Source organism: Rhinoderma darwinii, chromosome 4 (assembly GCF_050947455.1).
Source record: "Rhinoderma darwinii isolate aRhiDar2 chromosome 4, aRhiDar2.hap1, whole genome shotgun sequence".
NCBI lineage: Eukaryota > Metazoa > Chordata > Amphibia > Anura > Rhinodermatidae > Rhinoderma > Rhinoderma darwinii.
Genome location: NC_134690.1, coordinates 387,346,927 through 387,371,592, shown reverse-complemented (window position 1 = coordinate 387,371,592; position 24,666 = coordinate 387,346,927). Strand labels below are relative to the sequence as shown.

Genomic DNA, 24,666 nt, shown 5'->3' with positions numbered 1-24,666 from the left:
AATACAATTATCTATTAAAACAGACAGGTCAGGAACGGTGAGAGGTCCTCTGTAAATGATAAAAATTGAACTGCCTGCGGCTGCCACCAGAGGGAGCTCACTGCAGATTTTTTTTGACAGCTCCCGTTGATTGCAGTCATTTTGCACACAGATTAATGGCATAAAAATATCTGTAGTTTCAGAGCAGAGCTGTCAATCACAATGCCCACACTGAGCCGATGACACTTAAAGAGGCGATGTGGGAAGAGTTCTCATGGTGTGATGTTGTCCAGAATGGGGAGATTATCTATGGCTCCTTTAATAAATGCACATTGTTTAATAATACAAGACCCCCTGTGGATCGACCGTGGACCCCAGCTGCATTTAATAATCTGAAATGATATTGCGGAGAGTTCTCTCTCATGCTGGATACATTACTAGACACCCACACTCACTTCTGTCACATTAAAAATGTATATGAAATTATTTGTCATAGCAACACATCTAGAAAAAGAACAGAAAGTATCACGTAGGTGTTACGGGGAGCGGCGGTAATGTGAAAGGTTCAGTCGTGTAACGTGGCAGCAGATCTGAGCTCTGGCATGAGCAGCTCATAGTAAGGAAATATAGCAGATCAATTCTTATAGGGGATCAGAGGCAGAAGCCCCTCAGTGTAACCCGTGTCCCCCAACTGTCATATCTATAGTAGTGTATGCATATTCATTTGTATATAGAGATAATGATGTCCAGAATAGAAACATTAGGAGGCAGGTATGAGACGTGATATGCCTCATACCTCTACACTGCTTGTTTATAGTGCTGCTGTGGCAGAGGGGTCTTTGAGTTCCATTAGGACCACTCTATGGGATTTCTTTCACCCTGACTCCCCGATTAACACGCATGTTCAGCTCAATAAAATATGCAGGTTATTTGAGTAGTTGGTGAGGGGGTGTTAATGAGGCCATCACTTTTAGAATGCAATCCCTTGGGCGATAAGCTGATCTCACTCCCGAACCCTGGCAAACCACTGTTTTTGCCGATGGGAAGCTGCGGCCAGCCAATAATTTTTACTGCAGCAGCCGCTGAAGGTGAAGTGTAGCATTATATGGCAGACATTCAGAGGAATGGCTGTCCAAGGACGGCTCGAGTCAGCTAGAGCGGTATCAGATGAATGGCCATCCTCGTAGTACAAGGACAGCTCGAGTCCGCGAGAAAGGGAGTAAATGAATGGCCATCCTCGCAATACAAGGACGACTCGAGTCCGCCAGAACGGTAGCAGATGAATGTCCGTCCTCGTCGTAATACAAGGACGGCTCGAGTCCGCCAGAACGGGAGCAGATGAATGTCCGTCCCTGTCATAATACAAGATATGAGGACGGCTCGAGTCCGCTAGAGCGGTAGCAGAAGAATGGCCATCCCCGTAATACAAGGACAGCTCGAGTCCGCCAGAACGGGAGCAGATGAATGTCCATCCCCATCGTAATACAAGATACAAGGACAGCTCGAGTCCGCCAGAACGGGAACAGATGAATGTCCATCCCCATCGTAATACAAGATACAAGGACAGCTCGAGTCCACTAGAACAGGGGCAGATGAATGTCCGTCCTCGTCGTAATAAAAGGACGGCTCGAGTCCACCAGAACGGGAGCAGTTTGTTCAGAGCAGGTCTCTGCTGTGACTCAAAGAGGGGGTCTCGGGCATATGGACAGGTGTTGTCTTCATGGAGACAACCTTTTAAGAGGCTGCAAAAAGACATATGGAAAAAATAGTGCAGGACCCAGGTAAATAAAGAGGTTTCCCGACTTTAAACATTTATGGCACGTTCCGCAAGTCAAGGCTCCCGGCATTATCCACATACAGAAGCACGAGTGGCTGTTTCTGTAACTCCCAAAGACTTTATTGGCGAGAGGCTACCTCTCCATTCGGTCTCCTCCATTATGTGGCTGCTTCGACTTGCCAAACCGGTCAAGTGCCCCCTGTACTTTCAATAAGTGGAGGTCCCAGAGATAGGCACTCGTCTATCAGACATTTATCTTGTGAATATTCCATAAGTGTCTAATCAGGTTCACTTTTCCATTCTCAGTTCTGTTCCATTTGCTTAGTGAAGAGTAGCCCCCAGTACTACAGTAAAGAGACGGTTTCTTATCGAGATATTTGCACTTTATATTCAGACACTATAGAATAACATGACACTTACCTGTTTAGTGAACTCGTTGTAGGTGATAATGGGACCGTTGTGGAAGAGGGGGTAATAAAAAATGTACAACATCAATGAAGGTAAGGAGAAGGGGCTTTTGTCACTTGCTTGGAGACTGCTGTATTCTAGACAGTAACTTGTGTAAAACAGTGAGCGTACGGTGAGAGTGAACTGCAGGAGGTAATACTCATTCTCGCTGCCATACCAAGCCCGCTGGAAATAAGAAGACGTAAAATTAGACCGCAAACAAGTGCTATATTATAGGTAACTTTAAAAAAAAATACTTTGCTTCACTTATTTTGCACTGATTTCAAATGATATGATGTTTTCATCTCCATTCACATCCAAAGCTGCACTCATAATACTACTGGTTTTCTTTACCAGAGAGCAAGGCATTGTGGGAGTTCAGATGACAGTCCCACAGTTAGGGTTAAAGGGGTTTTTCCATCATCAATATTTATTACCTATCCACAGAATAGGTAATAAACATCTGATCAGTAGGTGTCCAACCGCTGGGACCCCCACCGATCCCGAGAACGAGCTTACCTGGCTGTCCCTGTGCGCCCCATATGAATGGAGCAGTACAGTGCATGCTTGGTCACCACAAAATTCCCTTTCTTTAGGGCTGCCAAAGATATCAGATTCTCACGATCAGTGGGGGTCCCAGCGGTCGCACCCACACGATCAGATATTTATCACCTATTCTGTGGATAGGTGATATATATTGATGATCGGGAAAACCTAGTTCACATGTCTGACAGCAGAGTGGAGATAAACAGTAGTCTGTTTCCAAGGGCAACCAGCAAAAATTTGAATGCAGAATTTTTGAATTTGAATAGATGAAACCTGAAAAAAAACTAAAAAACAGAATAAACCAAATTAAATCAAAGGGAGGTAGTGCTAAAGGAAAGAAAGAAATGGAAAAAAAATAAAAGGAAGGAAAGAGAAGGAAGTAATTGAGTACGTCCAGACATGTTGTAATAAAAAAAAGGTCGCAGCTACAGTATTGGGGTAGAGGTCGCACCCAAGTCCTGTTGCCTGTAGAGGTCCGATGGCCCTTTGCCACCTTAGAAGACAACAGTTTTATAAATGTAATGTTTAGGTTAGGGGTCCTGTTACATATTTCTTTTGTCCCCAGGAGCTTCAAATTATGCTTTTGGTCTCTAATATTTTTGCTGAATATATTGGAAAAAAAACTGTCAGGACAGGAATTAGAGGTAATCAGTAGAATAGCACATTGTAGTCTGTAGCCTATGGAAGTGCTGCTGATCTCCTGCTCAGATTGTCAGTAACATTTTATTTTCCGCTGCAAGGGATGGGATTGAACAGAAAACAACCTCAACTTCAGTAACAGCCGTTTCATATGAAGATCGTATATGCATTATAGCTCCTCACCATTTACTATTAGAAGAGCCCATGTTCCTAGTGGGCAGCATTACCAGGCCATTATAGGGCACAGCAGGGAGCCAATCAGAGCTCAGGTTTACAGTCCAAAGGAAAATTGCTTGTGCTTTAGCAAATATATTATCTACAGCTAAAACTACACATATATAATAAGCACTTTGTGATTTCATGCTAAAATTGTACTTAATGAGTCCTCTGGGAGTAGCCTAATAAAATCTAATATACATCATAAAAAAACCAAATGCGAATGGCAGGGTAAAAAAAATATTTTTATATTGCCCATTTACTCATGAGGATACATTTGTACAAACAAGTCAATGTCTTAATATATCTCTATACGATACATCTTTTTACTAATACAGAGCTCCAAACTGCCAGCAGAGCAATGGAGTTAAAGGTGTATTCCCAACTTAGGCCCTGTTCACATCACGTTTGCCTTCCGTTTGGTCATTCTGTTCATCCTTTCCGTCGGAGGAACAGATGAACAGAAAGACAAACGGAAAGTAGCGTTCCTGTTTGCAATACCATAGATTTCAATCGTATTTTTTTTCTTTCAGTTTGCGTATGTTTCAGGTTTTTTTTAAAGAGACAATAGCGCAGCACACTACGCTATGGTTTTCGTCGACAAAACGGAAACCTAGAGGAACGGACGCAAGCGGAAAGAAAAACAATACCATTGAAATCAATGGTATTGCAAACGGAAACGCTACTTTTCGTTTGTATTTCTGTTCGTCCGTTCCTCTGACAGAACAGATGAACGGAAAGACCAAATGGAAGGCAAACGTGATGTGAACAGGGCCTTAGACAAGTATGGCATATCCACAGGATATGCCATAAATGTCTGATAGATGTGGGTTCCAGCTCTGGTCACTCGACCCGTTCCGCTTGTTGTGGCGGCCGCTGGCTGCAGATTCCGGACGGGAACTAATGGAAGCTGGCAGCACACGCTCTCTATTCTACTCTATGGGACTTAGTTTTTCCGTAACTCCCATTGTACAGAATTGAGAGCTTGCGTGCAGCCCTCTCTTCAGTAGTCCCCATCTGGAATCTGCAGCCAGCAGTCGCCGCACCAGGCGGAATGGGGGCTGACTCCTGTTCTCGATATAGGTGCAGATTCCAGAGCTGGGACCTGCATCTATCAGACATTTATGCCACATGGGAATACTTCTTTAAATGCAGAGATTCTGGCTGCATTCAGCCACCACTAGAGGGATCTTACTGCATACATCTAGTATAAGTTTATTATACAACATAAAGAGAAAAAACGTACTAATGTAAGACATCTAGCGCAAGGGTGAAGTGGAGAAGTGAACAATATCCAATGGATTCCTGCTTTCATTTGTCAGAGACCTTAGGGTAGATTCACACGCGGCAGATTTTTTTGCAGAAATTTAGGCGATTAAAAATTAGTACAATATATCTGAATCTGGCAATTTCTACAGCAAACACATGAATTTTTGAAAATTCCATTCAGATGCATAGTTGCCAACAGTCCCGAATTTGCAGGGACTGTCCCGAATTTACAGAGACAGTCCCGGCAAATTATTGTCCCAGGACGTGTCCTGGCAACTGCCACATTCAATTGTATCTGCGTCCTCAGGACACAGATACAATTAAATACTATGGCGGAGCAGGAAAATATCCTCTTCCTGTTCTGCCATTCACTCCTCCTGAAGTGGAATCCCCGGCCAGAGTGTTGCCGACCCCCTGGACGGGGATTTCGCTCATAGAGGGATCCCCTGTCGACATCACTGTCCATATATGGACAGTGAAGTAAGAGGCTCCTCCTGGAGCGCCAAAATCCCTAGGCCAGAGCGTTGCCGACGCTCTGGCCAGGGATTCCGCACATAGTGGGAGCCCCTGATGTCACTGTCCATATAAGGACAGTGACGTCAGGGGCTATTCCTGCAGTGGAATTCCCAGAAAGAGTGTTGCCGACGCTCTGGCCGGGGATTTTGCTCATAGACGGAGTCCCTGTAGACGTCACTGTCCATATATGACAAAGAAAAGAGGCAGCACTTCAAATAGAAAGTCTAAAAAAGCGGTTTTTATTCACCCATATGTGAAGAGGATGCAACGTTTCAACTGCTCAACGCAGCCTTTGTCAAGCTACAGGGGGGCCGTGTGTGGCGTCATCTACACGGGGGCCACGTGTGGCTGGCGTCATCTACAGGGGGGCCGCGTGTGGCGTCATCTACAGGCGGGCCGCGTGTGGCGTCATCTACAGGGGGGCCGCGTGTGGCGTCATCTACAGGGGGGGGCCGTGCGGCGTCATCTACAGGTGGGGCCGTGCGGTGTCATCCACAGGTGGGGCCGTGCGGTGTCATCCACAGGTGGGGCCGTGTGGCGTCATCTACGGGGGGCCGTGTGGCATCATCTACGGGGGGGCCGTGTGGCATCATCTATGGGGGGGCCGTGTGGCATCATCTACGGGGGGGCCGTGTGGCATAATCTACGGGGGGGCCGTGTGGCATCATCTACGGGGGGCCGTGTGGCATCATCTACAGGGGGCTGTGTGGCATAATCTACAGGGGGCCGTGTGGCATTATCTACAGGGGGGCCGTGTGGCATTATCTACAGGGGGGCTATGTGGCATTATCTACAGGGGGGCCGTGTGGCATTATCTACAAGGGGGCCGTGTGACATCATCTACAGGGGGGCCGTGTGACATCATCTACAGGGGGGCCGTGTGGCATCACCTAGAGGGGGCCGTGTGGCAGCTTTTCTGTGATTCAAATGTGAAGATTGGACGTTGTCGAAGGACACAATGAGAATTGTTTGAAAAAAACGGATGACATGATCTGTGTCCGGGGAGACGGTAAATTCTGTGTAAGGACAAAACACCCTAAGGGATCCTGACACATACTGATGCCTTAGAACTTGTCCACACGTAACGGAATTAATTCCGCAGAAAGTAGCAGAAATCCACAAAATTTCCTGCGTTTTTACTGCAGAAAATGGAGCGGATTTTGCTGCTTTTTCTCAATCCTGGGAGATGGTGACATCTTCTCTGAAAAACGCAGCAATTCAGTCCACTTTCCGCAGCAGGAATTGACATGTTGCGGTACAAAAAATACGCACCGCAGGTAAATTTCTGCTCGGACATTTTTACGTAGTGTGTGGATGAGGTTTGTAAAATCTCACCCACTTTGCTGCTACTGTATTCTGCTGCGTATATTACGCAATTCTGGACGGAAAATACGCAGCAATTCCGTAATGTGTGGACAAGCCCTTTTAGTTGTAGCTTTAGGCTATGATTTAAAGGACACAAAATATGAAGCACTTATCCTCATATACTGTTGCCATGTAATGTTCCCTGTTATCAGTCATTTGAGGCTGACCGTAGTTTTCTTTTTCAATGGCATTACTGACAGGTAAAGTCTAGTTAAATATCTGCCCTCAGATGGAAGAAGGATCTATACACAGTATTGAATCAAATAATAAAACAGTATGCAGTAAGCTCTTATGCTCCTCCTAGTGGTGGCTTAAAGGGGTTGTGCCATCAATACAAATGGCTATATATAAACTCAATATACATTTTAGAGTAAGTTTGTATGGTATTGTTATTAAAAAAAAGTTTCCTCGAAGAAATACGAGAATTATCTGCTTGAAATAGCACCCCCTAGTGGTCAAATGTATAGATACGTCATATGTCAGATAGATGCAGGTCTCTGTTTGTTTCACTGATAAGAGCGGGAGCTGCACGTCTAACAGAGCTTTACTAGAATGATGTGCAGAGACCTATACATTTGAACAGCAGGGGGTGTTATTACCCTGTAGTAAGATTAGTCACTTAATAATGCACTGTCTGTAGCGAAGATGTTTCTGTAAGCCAGTCTCACCAGCAGTCACATGACAATGCTTATGGCGTTTATCTCCTGCGTGTGTGACGTCTTGTACGCTGAACACGTGGTTATCTCCCCTCTCCTCCTCCGTCCCTGTAGTATGAGACGCCACACATCACATGCCTCTTCTCTCCACTGCTCTCTTTCCTCCATGTCCCTGGAGGGATGATGTCTCACATGCTGGACAGCAGATAGTGCAGAGTCAAGCAGCAGAACAGAAGAGATGTGTCTCAGTAGCAGACAGTAAGTAATTACAGCACTACCTTACACCTTGTAATAGCGGGGCATGAAGGCAGCTGTAAATATAGTCAATGTCTGTGAAAGGGATGATGGGAACTGTAGTACTTTACATGGTAATTCTGCCTACAGCAAGCCCTGGCAAAATGAAAACAACAGTGCTGCACAGAGCTGGCCTACACCATGAAGATAAAAAATAACTACTCCTGAGCTATGGTGGCGTCATCTGGTGACCATTCACTTTTTGGTGTTTTTCATAAGTTCGAAAAAAAAACTTTAAAGTATGACTGTGCATTTGTAGCTTTGTATCAGAAAAATGATGTTTTGACTGCTATTAAGATATATTAAGAAACCAATTAACATGGTGGACCTGCAAACGAAAAGGTGTTAAAAGATGCAGATTTTGCTGGGTGACAACTAGCATGGCCATCAGGACAGCAGACATAGAGTTAATATCCAGAAAATCGACGTAGTTATGCTGCAGTACAAAGGATGTATCACCCCGTCACTATGCAGGGTGACAATCCGTGTGGGAACTCTAACCGTGACCATAATGGCGGTCAACCAGCTTTGCTAGAAACAGATGTACTTAAAAATAATAAAAAGTAAAATAAACCTTGACAGAAATGATCGACTAAAACACATATTTACTGGAGATTTTTAGAGAAAATGTTTGGCTAATGATATGGCTACCATCTGGCACAGGTCTATGAGAGTGTGTGTGTGTGTGTGTGTGTGTGTGTGTCTACAGACCACAGAGGTGGTATATAATAACAATAATACAAACAACATTCTAGTCATCTGTATACCTGTATAATCTCTTACCTGGATATCTTCCACCGACTCATTGTGCAATAACAACAGAACAAGCACTGAGCTCAGCCATGTAATAGTGGGAATCTTCATCTGTGCTATGACATAGAAGATCGTAGTATTCAGAAAAATGGTGGCCAAGCCTTTAGTCCCCAGTACCAACCAGCATACCACCATGCCATATACCATCAGGATCCAAGGGCGATACTGGAAATGGAAAGACAGTGTTAATTGAAAGGAAGAAAAGCAGAACATATAAATCGTTGCTATTATACATTAAAAAAAACAAGCTGTCATTGTATGGATGTGTGTGTACGGTGTATAGTGTATATTTATATGTGTATACTGTATATAGGCCAGGAGGCCTGAATATATTCAGGCATGCCTCCCAACCGTACCGGATGTTGTCTTGGGACAGTCCCGGATTTGAAGCCTGCTGCATGTTCCACTGTGCAACTTTATCTGCGTCCTGAGGAGACAGATACAGTAGATTACAATGTTAGAGAAGAGCGCTGACGTCTTTCTGTCCCCTGCCATCGGCAGTTCGACGAAATGATGTCAATGCGCCTGCCTGCGCACAGCTGCAGACTGCACAGGCCAGAGGGGGAATGGAGAATGATCTGATTTCTGAGGGAACGGGGCTAGGTGAATACTAATTTTATTATTTTAGGAGCACTATTCCTTTCAGGGGAGGAACTAAGGGGAATCACTACGGTGTAGGGGGCACTAAGAGGGCATCATTACTGTGTGAGGGACAATAAGAGGGATCCTTACTGTGTAGGGCACTAAGAAGGGAATGCTTACTGTGTGGGGGTCACTATGAGGGCATCCTTAACGGAGGGGGGGGGGGGGCGACACTAAGCGGGCCTCATTACTTTGTGGGGGCAGTAAGGGGCATCCTTACTGTGTGGGGGCACTAAGGGGGATCCTTACTGAGTGGGCGGACTAAGGTTCATCCTTATTATGTGGGGGAACTAAGTGGTATCTTTACTGTATGGGGCACTACAGGGACATCCTTACTGTATGGGGGCACTACAGGGGGCATCCTTACTGTATAGGGGCACTACAGGGGCATCCTTACTGTATGGGGGCACTATAGGGGCATCCTTACTGTATGGGGGCACTACAGGGGCATCCTTATTGTGTGGAGGGCACTAAGTGGCATTCTTACTATGTGTGGGCACTAAGGGTGCATTCTTACAGCATCTGGGGCACTAAGAAGCAACCTTACTATGTGGGTACAAAGAGGGCAGTCTTACTCTGTGGGGGCATGGAGGGGCCATTCTTATTCTGTGGGAGGCACTAATGGTGCATCATTACTGTAATGGCACACTAAGGGGGTGTCATTACTTTGAGAGGGCACTAAGAGGGTATCATTACTGGGTAAGGGGTATCATTACTGTGACGGGGCACTAAGAGGGCATCCTCACTGGGTAAGCGGTACTAAAGGGGCATAATTATTGAGTGGGGGTACTATTACTGTGTGCCACACAAAAGGGGCATCATGGGGCACTATTACTGTGTGGGGGCACTATTAATTTGACAGGGTACTAAGAAGGAATTCGTATTGTGTACGGGGCACCCCTACTGGGGGCACTAAAGTGGCATCTATTACATGAATGGCATGTAAATATGTACTGCTAAAAATCCTCCCCTACTACATTGCCTGTGGAAGTGTAAATCTTTAGTGTTATTTTAGCATTCTATTCATGAACCCGGAAGTTTAGGATGAACATAGGTAAAGATATCACCAGAATAGAAAGTGGCCGGAAACTATGATGAAATGTATGGGACTGTGGAAGGTGAACCGTAAACAGGATTTTCCCACTAATTCCACTATGCACAGTAAAGGTGATAAATGTATGATCACTGGGGGGCCCACCGATCACTAGAACGGTAGTCCCGATTGAAGTGAGTAGGATTTTGAATGGAGAGGCGGTAACGCATGTGCGCTGCTGCTCCATTCAAGGTCTATAGGGCCGACAGAAACAGCTGAGCGCTGTACTCGGCCGTCTCCGCCGGCCTCCTGTGGATAAGTGATGAAGTGCTCAGTGGGAAAACCCCTTTAATTTTATGAAAAGAACATTTACAAAATATTGGGGTACTTTTGCTACTAGTGATAATGTGGACTGAGGTGCAGGTAAGATGACATGACATCGTCCTCTAAACACTTATGTTGAACAATAACGTCGCTTTCTCTCAGGGTCAATAATTACAATTTATGTGTGAATTTCTCAGATCCAGAGTTCACCTTCTCACTGTTGCATACACAGGTCTAGATCCTCTCTATAGAGATTTCCATTGTTCCTAATCTCCTCATAATCAGTACAAAGACCGGGATGTAAATGGCAGCGTTCACGAGCAGTGTGAATTGCAGCTTTATAATCATGCCTTCCGGCTATAGGCGGATTTCAAAGCAAATCCATCTATGTGGTGGGAAACATAATGACTGTGTCCTCATTTTCTATCTCACTGAACCCTTGTAAAACACACGGAATATAACATTTATGGTTAGAACACTTTACCGGAAACTTCTCTGAAAGCCTTACCTGATCACAATGGACCTTCTTTACCCCTTGAGGACCGGCCTAATCTTGGCCTTGAGAACCAGAACAATTTTGTTATTTTTTTGTTATTGCTTTCCTGCCCGCTAAACTTTTTTATTTTGTGTTCAACGTCCCTATATGTTTTTTTTTGTTGTGGTACATATACATTAGCTTTTAAATTTATATGAATTCTTATTTTAGCAAAAACGCAGGAAATTAGCAATTCCACTACCGTTTTTTTTTTTTTTTTACAGCAACCACCGATCATCATAAATGATCCTATAAATTTATTGTACAGTTTACAGGCATGATTACGGTCATGACAATACTAAATATATGAACATTATATAATGCTTTTGGACTTCTATTTAATAAAGTTTATTTATATATCTTTATGCCAGTATATTAGCCTGTGTATTAATAGTATACAGCCATACCTAATTATGCCCTAACAACAAGAAATATGGTCAGTTAGCCCTGAGTTCAATGGATCCGGAGCGGTGTGCTTATACTGGGTATCGGCTTCGATTGCATCACAGGGATTCCCCGTGATGTAATCAAAGAGGGCTCCCCTTAGTCTCTCCCTTTGAATACCGCGACTCAGAGGTTTAAATTGCAGAGATTATCTCAGCGGCTAGAGGGTGCATGCGGCTGGGTATTACAGCCGTTGCCCCACTACTGATGGCACGGGCACAGTTGCTGAGCCCGCGTCATCAGCAGGATGCGTGTGCTAGTACTAATGCAGCAACTTGCATGCCGCTCACGACAAGCATACTCATACTCATACTTGAACTCAACAACTGTCCTGCTATAAATTTTTTATTGTTCTCCTTGAAAAAACAATTTATTACATGTGTCATTTCTGAGATTGTCTCATTGTTAATACGAGGTCGTCAAGTTATGAAAATGCCATAAATCCCAGGGCATGAGACCGGGATGTCCCCTATCCCTGTTTTTTTTTGCTGTAGCCATAGAAGCGATAGCAATTAGACTTCGCTCTTCGACAACGGCTCATTCCTTACGTTCACACAGCTGCAAGATACTTGCCATATCTCAGGGTTACAATGGTACAGAAACTTACAACTCCGCCATGCCCTAAAAGTACAATTTCCACCTAGCACGACAATTATATCGAATTACCCCATTATTGGTATACTGAAATCTCAGGGCCCCAAAGGGCTTATCTCGGCCTTATATACTCATTTTCTTTCAGCCAGAATAACTTCCGCTCCACTCCTGGTACTTGATAAGTGAAAAACACAAATACCAGATCTCTCCCCGGATGACGTAAATGACTTGTTATATTCACATTTATTGGTCTCTCCGGCAATAAACAATAGACTCATTCAGTATTATCCACCAGACTTATCTCACTCCTATACGCTTACATCGAATGGGTAGACTTCCCACGTCTGATTGCCATAGAGGTTATCAACCTGAAACAGACTTTTGACATCTCATGTGGGGGTGTCCGCTTGTCTCGGTTTTTTGGAAACGAGTGTATGACACTATTACACCAATGCTATCGTTTAATTGCCGTTCACCCCTGAAAATAGCCTTGTTGGGTCTTCTGCATGAAGAACTCTGGTCACATGACACTTGTGTTTTTTTTAAGGAAATTTTCTTTTTAGATAGGAAAACAATCGCTATTCACTGGATGGCAGACCCTCCACCATCATTGCCGGCATGGAAAACACTTGTTACTTCTGTCATCTCCTATGAGCAATTAGTATACCATCATCGGGGCTGCCCTGATAAATTTAACAAAGTGTGGGGTCAGTGGTTGGCTACCTTTGATGTTTCTGATGAAGACTCCCTCTCTACGATATAACTCTGTTCCCTAATGTGTAGATCTCTTGACATATACCTGTTATTCATGACAAAGCATATGACATAGGCACTCTGTTCTGTTAAAATGTTTGCTTTTAGTTTTATAGACTGTTCTCACTCCTTTTACTATATATACCCAATTTATGTCGATTTGCAAATCGGATGAATTGTTCATAACTGCGATATATGTACACAATGGCGGATTATAATATGGGCGGTTCGGGCGGCCGCCCGGGGCCCGAGGCTGCCAGGGGGCCCATCGCGGCCCGAACCGCACACAATCTTAAAAAACTATGCAGCGCTGCTTGCTGCCGCGCTGCCCGCTTCCAACTGAATCTGCGTCCGCAGGACGCATATTCAGTTGGGTTGAATGCTGGAGCCTCGCTCCAGCATTCACTCTGCCGTGAGCGGCTCGGTGCAGGTTGGCGCGATGTAGTGACGTCATCGCGCCTGTCTGCACGGAGTCACTCACGGGACAGTGCAGAGGAGGAGAAGCATCCCCCACCGTCGTGGGAACCGGGATAGGTAAGTAATTATGTTTTTTTCATTTATTAGGTACGCACATATGAAGGCATTATACTGTGTCGCAGCTATGGGGGCATTATACTGTGTCACAGCTATGGAGGCATTATACTGTGTCACATCTATGGGGGCATTATACTGTGTCACAGCTATGGGGGCATTATACTGTGTCACATCTATGGGGGCATTAAACTGTGTCACATCTATGGGGCATTATACTGTGTTGCAGCTATGGAGACATTATACTGTGTCACATCTATGGGGGCATTATACTGTGTTGCGGCTATGGAGGCATTATACTGTGTAGAGGCAGCTATGGAGGCATTATACTGTGTGGAGGCAGCTATGGGGGCATTATACTGTGTCGCAGCTATGGGGACATTATACTGTGTTGCGGCTATGGAGGCATTATACTGTGTCACAGCTATGGGGGCATTATACTGTGTCACAGCTATGGGGGCATTATACTGTGTTGCAGCTATGGAGGCATTATACTGTGTCGCAGCTATGGAGGCATTATACTGTGTCACAGCTATGGGGGCATTATACTGTGTTGCAGCTATGGGTGCATTATACTGTGTCACAGCTATGGAGGCATTATACTGTGTCGCAGCTATGGAGGCATTATACTGTGTCACATCTATGGGGCATTATACTGTGTCACATCTATGGGGCATTATACTGTGTTGCAGCTATGGAGACATTATACTGTGTTACATCTATGGGGGCATTATACTGTGTTGCGGCTATGGAGGCATTATACTGTGTAGAGGCAGCTATGGAGGCATTATACTGTGTAGAGGCAGCTATGGAGGCATTATACTGTGTGGAGGCAGATATGGGGGCATTATACTGTGTCGCGGCTATGGGGACATTATACTGTGTTGTGGCTATGGAGGCATTATACTGTGTCACAGCTATGGGGGCATTATACTGTGTTGCAGCTATGGAGGCATTATACTGTGTCGCAGCTATGGAGGCATTATACTGTGTCACAGCTATGGGGGCATTATACTGTGTTGCAGCTATGGGGGCATTATACTGTGTCGCAGCTATGGAGGCATTATACTGTGTCGCAGCTATGGAGGCATTATACTGTGTTGCAGCCATGGGGGCATTATACTGTGTCATAGCTATGGGGGCATTATACTGTGTCACATCTATGGAGGTATTATACTGTGTCATAGCTATGGAGGCATCATACTATGTCGCAGCTATGGAGGCATTATACTGTGTCGCAGCTATGGAGGCATTATTCTGTGTCGCAGCTATGGAGGCATTATACGGTGTAGAGGCAGCTATGAAGGGCATTATACTGTGGGGGCAGCTATGGGTGGCAATATACTGTGGGGGCAGCTACAGGGGACATTATACTGAGCAATTACAAGAGCTGCAGGTCCAAGGGGGGAGACGCTGTGTAGCACTATATACAAGGGGGGATTGTTGTATAGCACTATATAGAAGGGAGCGCTGTGTATCACTATATTTAAGGGGGATTGCTGTGTAGCACTATATACAAGAGGGGGGGCTATGTGACGCTATTTACAGAGGGGGAGGACTGTGTAGCGCTATTTACAGGGGGCTGTGTGTGGTGCTATCTACAGTGTTTGACACAATTATATTCAGGGGCGCAGTCTATGGTGCTATAATATTTAGGGGCACAGTGTTTGTACTATTTTATTCAGGGGCGCAGTGTTTTGTGCTATTATATTTAGGGGCACAGTGTGTGGCACCATGATAATATTATCTTTGTTTATAGGTGTGGAAATGTTGGAAAAGTGAGGAGCCAAAGACATCTGAGTGGCAAATTCTGCAGAAATGGGTCATGGCCGGGAAAAGTCATCATGAAGTCTGGACTGGATGGAGAAGAGGAAAAAAACTACGTCGTCACCTGTGAGTCACTAGATTTATAGACAATCTGTCATCTCTACTGACATGTTTATTATAGGAAATCCTTGTATTTCACAAAGTCTTTGTGCAGCCCAGGACTGATAGACAAATAAGTGTTACTATTCCCCTTGTCAGGAGAATGTGTCTCTACACGGTGCGATACTGTCAGCGATGGTTGGAGACTGTCAGTATGTGGGGACACAGCCTTTTGACAAGGGGAGTAGTAACACCCATTTGTTAATGTCTGGACAAAAAGGAAGTGTTAACAATAGTTACAGGGCGGCGGTGGGGCCCAACTATGGGTAACAGCCAGGGCCTATGGTCTACTTAATCCGCCACTGTATGTACATGCCACTATTGAATATCGGTCTTCTGTTGAGGATGTCGTTACTGCTTTCATGAAGTATTCTCCGATTGTTTTTCATACTGTATTTGTAATATGTTGAATAAAACGAATTTAAAAAAAGAAAATGCCATCAATGTTTTTATGTCCCTCTGAGGCCAGGATATTAGAGAAGCCCAATTTATTCACCTTTTTATACCTTCCAGTGATCAGACGCCAGCAACATCTGCAGAATAACCGGGCGTTGTGAAGAGAAGTGTCTGACACTGACCAATCAGTGACCAACCAGCGTCATACACTTCTCATCGTTCCAGCCCAGTTACAGTGTGATTGTTACAGTGTGATTGTTACAGTGTGATTGTTACAGTGTGATTGTGCAGTGGAAGAAGCTGGGCTGGAACAATGAGAAGTGTATGACGCTGATTGGTCACTGATTGGTCAGCCTCATACACTCCTCTGTACAACGCCCAGTTGGTAAAAAGTAAAAACACGCCCAGTTGTCTATTAAGAAACTAATTAGCATAAATCTAAAATTGTTTATAACTTGGTCAAAAATTATCGTTTTTCAAAATAAAAACCACTGCTGTTCTCTACATTAGAGCGCCGATCAGATTATGTAGGAGATAGGGCACTTATAATCAGGTGACTCTTTAATGTGTATGGCCACCTTTAAACTGGCCATACACATTATATAATGGGTTGCACTGACAATCTAGTCTCTATGGGGGGTCAACCTGAAAGTTCCAATATCGGCCATCTGGGAAAGGAGGATAGGGAATGTTTGATCTTACCATGCTCAATCTTTCCAAGAAAACCAAGAAATCATTAGACATCTCCTATACAATAAAGCATCAGTAGGCAACCAGTAGATAAAAATCTACTTGTAGATCTTCAACAGGTCCTAATTTTATAGGAATTCAATTGACCCATTATTATGTTTCTGGCACGTAAGAGTCAATGGAGTATCTGAAGAAAAACCACACAGACATGAGGAGCACCTACAAACTTCATGCAGATGATATGTTGGTTGGATTTGCACCCATGACAACAACGAAGCAAGACAACAGTGTAACCACTGAAAAGTGGCTAATATATAGGACATGGGGGGCACATAGATCTCCCATTTTCATGACTTGAGAAAATTTTCCACTTGTTTGTGAACAATGCAACACTTGTAGAGACTGCATCACTGTGCAGGTTTTCAACATCCATTAAAATTGGACAAGACCTACCTGGAATGGGCACCCTATCTGAAGGATCCTCATAGCAGTGACATGGTCTGCTCCTATAGCCACTAAGGTACCATGCCACCCCATTTATCCATTGGGTACACTGTACTGCTGTGACAGTACGCATCGTCTGCCTGGATCCTAAAATATCTTGCCACCCCATTGATTTAATGGGTACACTGTACTACTGTGGGAGCTCCAAGAATATGGCGAATTTCTGAAGATCCCAGCAGAATCCCGCTCCGTCAACTGATCTCAGGGTACCCACAATGCCAGATGGGCTTGGGCTGTGATATGTAAAATCAGGACTCCTAGACCCCAATGTCATAGTCCACAGTAAACTGCTGATGAAATCTAATGGGCAATCGAATGAAGACTAAATATCCAAAGTTTTTAAAAACGATCACAAGGCGTAAATTAAAATTTATTCCGTGATGTCCCAGGACCTTGACACTGCTACCTATTGTAAACCACACCTTTCTTCCTGTCTTAAAGGAAACTAAAAAGATCCATATACTTGAAAGTTCCTCTTTAGAAGATCTTCACTTGTGTAACATAAACCTACGGTAATGATTTTTTTTTTTAGAAGGAAAGATCTGCTGACGTGAAGGTTTTTGGCGACACATTGCTGTGATAGGAGTGCACAGCGGCCCCTCCGGCAGTCAGCCGCCCGGCAGTACATATGTAATGCACTTCATTAACAGAACCACATAAAAACTAATCTATGCAATGCTGTAATTCCCAAGATGGAACCAAGGGTGTCCCTCTAAAGGAAAGAAGACGGAGGTGAGGATCATCCGTGGTGACGAACTTCCTCAGGGAATGTGGGAACATCATGTGCTCCCAGCTCCAGTCTTGGTCTAATGGTGGATGAAAGTTGAAGGCCTAATAACACAGCTCATGAATCCGCATCCGCCATATAGTAATGCTATTCCTTATGCACGAACTCTAAAACGCCATCATTCCATAGATGATTAGTTCAGAAATTATGTACGCAAGAGATTACTCCGGGGCGTACTAACATGTTTCTTCTTCCTCCTAATAATGTCCTCTGTAATAATTACTTTGTCTTCCACTTGTTTGGCTTTTGAAATTGGTTTTCATGTTTTCAATTAACCTTTACTTTCCGTTCCGCGCTTGTTTTTTGTCATTTATGTGATTTTAGCTGCTGGGTACAACACACGGCTTCATAAACGCTACTGAAATCATCTCCTAATTCTTAACGAGAATTGTATACGTACAAGCTAAGAGATGTTGGGTCAACGCAGCGGTGAATCAGCAGAATGGAAATGAGGGCTTGATTTGCGATCTCTATTCTTTGTACGCAAATAACAATCATTAGAATGCTTATCGTAATGGGATTCTCATCAGGGACGTGAATGAGACTTTACATTCTTGTTTTAAAAATCAAACATCATTTAGTCAGAAGTCCTCCAGCATTATCTCTAGTTTGAAACATAATAGTGACTAGTAAGAAGAAAGCAATGGTGGGCTCTGATCTAATAGATAAAGGGCCATGAAGCTTGGAAGAACATGAGAGACCCTTTCATTCTACGATCACTAGACTTTAATGACACTGAGATATGGCCGGTGATGACAGCGGTGGTGTTCTGTCAACTTAAAACCATACTCATGAATTAATCAGGGCCATTGTGAAACAACCTGATTTATCAAAACTGTCTAACAGTAAAACTGTCTTTGTTGCCTATAGCAACCAATCACAGCGCAGCTTTCATTTTTCCAGAGCAGGTTAAGAAATGAAAGCTGAGTTCTGATTGGTTGCTATGGGCAACAAGGAGAGTTAGACACTGTTAGACAGTCTTTATAAATAGTGGAGGAGATTTAACAAAACTGTCCTTGTTACCAACAGCAAACAAATCATAGCTCAGCTTTCATTTCTTAATCTGCGCTGGAAAAATGAAAGCTGCGCTGTGATTGGTTGCTATGGGCAACACAGCCAGTTTTACCGTTAGGCTTTAGTGTGTAAGATTTGCAGCTGCAAAAAGCAGAAAGTTTTTCATTCATATGAATATTTGTGTTGCGTTCGTGTAATTTCCGTGTGTCATCCGTTTTTTTCTTCTGCAAGCACTTCCTGGTTTCACTATTTTCTGCAATTTTTTAGCAAATTATCAGTGAAAAACGGACAGCACACGGATGTCGCCTGTGTGAAGTACGTTTTCTCACACTCTAAGGCTGGGTTCACACGAACATGTTACGTCCGTAATGGACGGACGTATTTCGGCCGCAAGTCCCGGACCGAACACACTGCAGGGAGCCGGGCTCCTAGAATCATAGTTATGTACGATGCTAGGAGTCCCTGCCTCGCTGCCGGACAACTGTCCCGTACTGTAATCATGTTTTCAGTACGGGACAGTAGTTCCACGGAGAGGCAGGGACTCCTAGCATCGTACATAACTATGATGCTAGGAGCCCGGCTCCCTGCAGTGTGTTCGGTCCGGGACTTGCGGCCGAAATACGTCTGTCCATTACGGACGTAACATGTTCGTGTGAACCCAGCCTTAGAGTGTGAGAAAACGGCTGGATTCACACGAGCATGTTCGGTCCGTAAAGCTCAGAACATATTTCGGCCGCAAGTCCCGGACCGAACACACTGCAGGGAGCCGGGCTCCAAGCATCATAGTTATGTACGACGCTAGGAGTCCCTGCCTCTCCGTGGAACTATTGTCCCGTACTGAAAACAGAGTTCATAGATGGGGTCTACTCTGTAAAAGCTGCTTCCAATCTGGCAGACCAGGCACATCCATAGATTACATGGATGGAGATTCATTTGAATATATGGTTGGAATAAACTTTCTCTGGTGATTTCCGCTGATTGCGGGGGTTAGAGAAGCTGATCATCACACCGACTTTTTAAAAAGGGGTTGTATCATGTATCAACCCCTTTAAGATTAGCTATAGAAAACTGTACGAGTCTTACACACAGACCAGGGCTGAACCACCCACATCTAAACTAATAAAGCCGCTGCATGCAGAATATGAAAAGTGCCAGAACTTCAGTCTGTGAACAGGGACTTCTTCCAGGGACCAATGCTCAGCCACGATGTAGGGAGTCCAGAAATAATGCAACGTTGGATCAATGTATAATATATGTGGTCCGTATCTGTATATAAATGACGATATAACTATACGTACCTTTTCGAAGACAATTCTGGTAAATTGTGACAGTAGAGCGTGTCCCAGCATCAGCCCAAAAAGTTGTGAGTGAGCCCATTCCATCCAGAAACTCCATTCAAAATCTGTTACGTCCTTTACAAAAAAGTAGAGGCAGCAATTATTAACATGGCTCAAAGCCGAACACAATCTCATACTGTAAATACATCTGCACAAATAGTAAGATCTGGGGCCACCACTCAGCAGCTGAGATACGGGGTGTTGTTTGCTTAGATTAATAAAAAGGGAAAAAAAGAAATGAAAATGGTTTAAAAAAACTTAGGAGGCTTTCTGATTTTATGTAAAAACAGCTTAATCACTATATAACTAATATGCTTTGCGGTTTAAATCCTTACCATTTAAGAGATCTGTTTGTGGTTAGTGAATGGGAACATTCTTGTTGATATGCAGGGGCTAAAAACCCATATTTAACAGCCTTTGGTGTGTACGACCTGTGAAGTCGCACATAGGGCTCATCAGACACATCTGCTGAAGTGGTCACCACAGAGTGCCTGGCAAGGCTTGTGATAACTATTAATCTTAATATTAATTGTAAAGATTTTTTCTTAGACATTGTATAGCACTGCTATTAGATCACTGAATGCTGTTATTTGGTCACTGTGTGGTGGTATTATCTTAGTACTGTATGGCGGTATTATTTGAGTACTGTATGGCGGTATTATTTGAGTACTGTATGGTGGTATTATTTGAGCACTGTATGGTGGTATTATTTGAGTACTGTATGGTGGTATTATTTGAGCACTGTATGGTGGTATTATTTGAGCACTGTATGGTGGTATTATTTGAGTATTGTATGGTGGTATTATTTGAGCACTGTATGGTGGTATTATTTGAGCACTGTATGGTGGTATTATTTGAGCACTGTATGGTGGTATTATTTGAGTACTGTATGGTGGTATTATTTGAGCACTGTATGGTGGTATTATTTGAGCACTGTATGGTGGTATTATTTGAGTACTGTATGGTGGTATTATTTGAGCACTGTATGGTGGTATTATTTGAGCACTGTATGGTGGTATTATTTGAGAACTGTATGGTATTATTTGAGTACTGTATGCTGGTATTATTTGAGCACTGTATGGTGGTATTATTTGTGCACTGTATGGTGGTATAATTTTAGCACTGTATGGTGGTATTTGAACACTGTAAGGTGGTATTATTTAAACACTATATGGTATTATTGGAGTACTGTATGGTGGTATTATTTTCTAACTGTATGGTGATGTAACGGCCGCGGTCGCGGACCACAGACCCCTCTCATCCTGCTGACATCTCCCTCCTAGGAGATGCCAGCACATGCGGCCTTCCTGCCCTGCAGTGACCACTAGGGTGCGCACGCAAGCTCATTCCTGACGCTGCAAGCATATCTCTCTTCCTGTGCTCTCCCTAAACTGAAAGATGAGGAGCTTTCATCCCTGAATGCCCCGATCTCTGCGGAGGAATTGTTTGATATATTGAAGGACCTCCCTAGTGGTAAGGCCCCTGGACCAGATGGCTTTACATATGGGTATTATAAGACCTTTGCAGAGATCTTGGTTCCACGGATGGCTTCCTTATTTAATGAATTCCTACAGGGTTCTCCCATCCCTCAAACATTCCTGCATTCTCATATCACGCTGATCCCTAAACCGGGTAAAGACCACGCAGAGTGCTCCAATTACAGACCCATAGCCCTTCTGAATTCGGATCTAAAAATTTTCACCCGTCTTCTAGCTAATAGACTCAATGTTTGGCTCCCTTCTTTGATTCACAAAGACCAAGTGGGCTTTGTGCCTCTTAGGCAAGGAGGAGACAACACACGAAGGGCCCTTGACCTCATTGATGCCCTCCAAAAGCAAAAGGAATCGGCGATCCTTCTTAGTCTAGATGCAGAGAAGGCGTTTGACCGCTTGGGATGGCCATTTATGTTCGAAACTCTAAATTCATTTGGGATTTCGGGCCCTTATTTGACAGCACTGCGTGGTCTCTACTCCAAACCGACAGCGGCAATTAAACTCCCACACTCCACCTCCCCTCCGTTTCAAATCTGGAATGGTACACGTCAGGGGTGTCCCCTATCCCCACTTTTATTTGTGCTATGCATAGAACCTTTAGCAGCTCAAATACGGAAATCCAGGGATATAGCGGGGGTCCAGATACAAGATAAAGAGTTTAAGGTTTCCCTGTTTGCAGATGACGTCCTCTTGACTATCACTAAACCTCATACCTCCCTCCCTAACCTTACTACAGTTCTCCGTAGGTATGGGAGGCTGTCAGGATATAAAACTAATACATCTAAAACGGAAGCGCTCCCTCTTAATGTCCCACACCAGGAGCTCCAGCTACTCAAACACAACTACACCTACAACTGGAAGGAAACCTCCCTGACCTACTTAGGAGTTCAACTCACTCCCTCCTATACGTCGGTTTACAAGGCTAATTTCCCCTCTCTGTTTGTAGAGCTACGTCAGCTAATGGCCAGGTGGGATCCTCTTCCCATGTCATTTTTTGGGCGCATAGCAGCGGTCAAAATGACCTTACTCCCTAAATTACTGTACTACTTTGAGACTTTGCCGGTAGCAGTACCTATGAAGGAATTGCGGGCCATGCAGTCTTCTATCCTCAGGTTCATATGGCATTCCGGCAGACATCGAATCCCGAAATCAGTTTTATTATCGGGTCGATCTGCGGGTGGGCTATCGGTCCCTGATGTGGTGAAGTACTACTGGGCGGCACACCTCCGTCGTATACCCAGCTGGGTGTCTTTAAGGGCGTACAATAAATGGACCGAAATAGAGAAGCTATGGATTGCCCCGGTCCACCCAAACTCCCTGTTATGGGGTGACCCACTGGTAATGCCGACTGCATCTTTATTGGGTCCCATGAGATTTCAAAGGGAGGTGTGGGAAACCTGTAAAAACCGCTTCCATTTGGCATCGGGTTGCCCGCCCTTGACTTCGGTACTCTACACTCCCACTATTCCGGGGGGCACTACCTCCCGAATAGTCCGATTGTGGACGGGAATTGAGGTATTTCACCTGGCTGATATGGTTGATCCCTACACACAAGAGCTTCACCCGTTTTCATACTTTCAAAAACATCATAATATTCCCTCCGCTGCGTTCTTTCACTATCTTCAGGTTAGACATTACATGCAGCAAACTTTTAGATCCACGCGGGTTACTGCACCTACAAGCTTCGAAAGGTTATGTCGGTATGCTACCACCACTAGGGGGCTTATCTCAGCCATTTATGCATTATTGCTATCCCCGGAGGGTTCCCCTCCGCCTGGGCATAGATACATGTTGAAGTGGGAGGCCTTACTGAATAAATCCATCCCGCTCTCATTGTGGCAGATTATTTGGTCGCAAGCAGCTAAAACCTCCATCTGCACTGCATATAAGGAAAACCAATATAAAATCCTTATGTTTTGGTACCACACCCCTGCCTTTCTGCATAGCTTCAATCCGGGTATTCCGTCGGAATGCTGGCGTTGTAGAGGTCAGAGAGGTGATCTGTTCCATATTTTCTGGAGCTGTTCACTGGTACAACAGTATTGGTTGGAAGTTAAGAACTTGGCATTGGCGGTGTTGCAGCAGGATATTCCCTTAGATCCTCTTCATTACCTCCTAAATGTTCCCCCTAGGTCTTTGGGGAAATCACCAGCTCGACTCTTCCGACACTTTCTCACAGCCGCTAAGACGTTGATAGCATGGAAATGGAGACAGACAACCCCTCCCTCCCACATCGACTTAGTAACTAGAATTAGGGAAATACGTACAATGGAGCATATGACGGCCTCTATTGACAATGAACTGGACAGGTTCAAAGTGGTGTGGGACCCGTGGGACAAGTATTGGATACAGGGAAGTCAAGATTAGGTGGTAGGTGGAGCTCCGACTATCCCCCCCCCCTCACCCCCTTAAACCCCTGTGTTTTTTCCCAGATGTTTTGTCTGTCTATTGAAAGTTACTGTCTTACTATGTGAATTGCATGGCCCTTCATGCTGTTCTAAGTTATATGTATATTTTTGAAAAATTTTCAATAAAAACACAGTTGAAACCAAGCTCATTCCTGTGTGGTGGTATTATGTGAGCACTGTATGGCGGTATTACTTGAGCACCGCATGGTGGTATTATTTGAGTACTGTATGGTGGTATTATTTGAGTAATGTATGGTGGTATTCTTTAAGCACTGTATGGTGGTATTATTTGAGCACTGTATGGTGGTATTATTTGAGCACTGTATGGTGGTATTATTTGAGCACTGTATGGTGGTATTATTTGAGTACTGTATGGTGGTATTATTTGAGTACTGTATGGTGGTATTATTTGAGTACTGTATGGTGGTATTATTTGAGCACTGTATGGTATTATTTGAGTACTGTATGGTGGTATTATTTGAGCACTGTATGGTGGTATTATTTGTGCACTGTATGGTGGTATAATTTTAGCACTGTATGATGGTATTTGAACACTGTAAGGTGGTATTATTTAAACACTATATGGTATTATTGGAGTACTGTATGGTGGTATTCTTTTAGAACTGTATAGTGATGTAATGGCCGCGGATCACAGACCCCTCTCATCCTGCCAACATCTCCCTCCTAGGAGATGCCAGCACATGCGGCCTTCCTGCCCTGCAGTGACCACTAGGGTGC

General features: G+C 44.2%; 1 protein-coding gene across 3 annotated transcripts in view; it reads right to left on the bottom strand.

Moving 5' to 3' along the window:
• Positions 1-24,666, bottom strand: part of HHAT (hedgehog acyltransferase) — a 261,528-nt gene that overhangs the window by 198,519 nt on the left and 38,343 nt on the right. For all 3 annotated transcript variants that reach the window (XM_075864591.1, XM_075864590.1, XM_075864592.1), the window contains exons 4-6: positions 19,989-20,102; positions 8,488-8,682; positions 2,177-2,389 (exon numbers count right to left, since the gene is read on the bottom strand). In XM_075864591.1, coding sequence (XP_075720706.1) covers positions 2,177-2,389; positions 8,488-8,682; positions 19,989-20,102 — 522 coding nt within the window. The remainder of the gene's footprint in view (positions 1-2,176; positions 2,390-8,487; positions 8,683-19,988; positions 20,103-24,666) is intronic.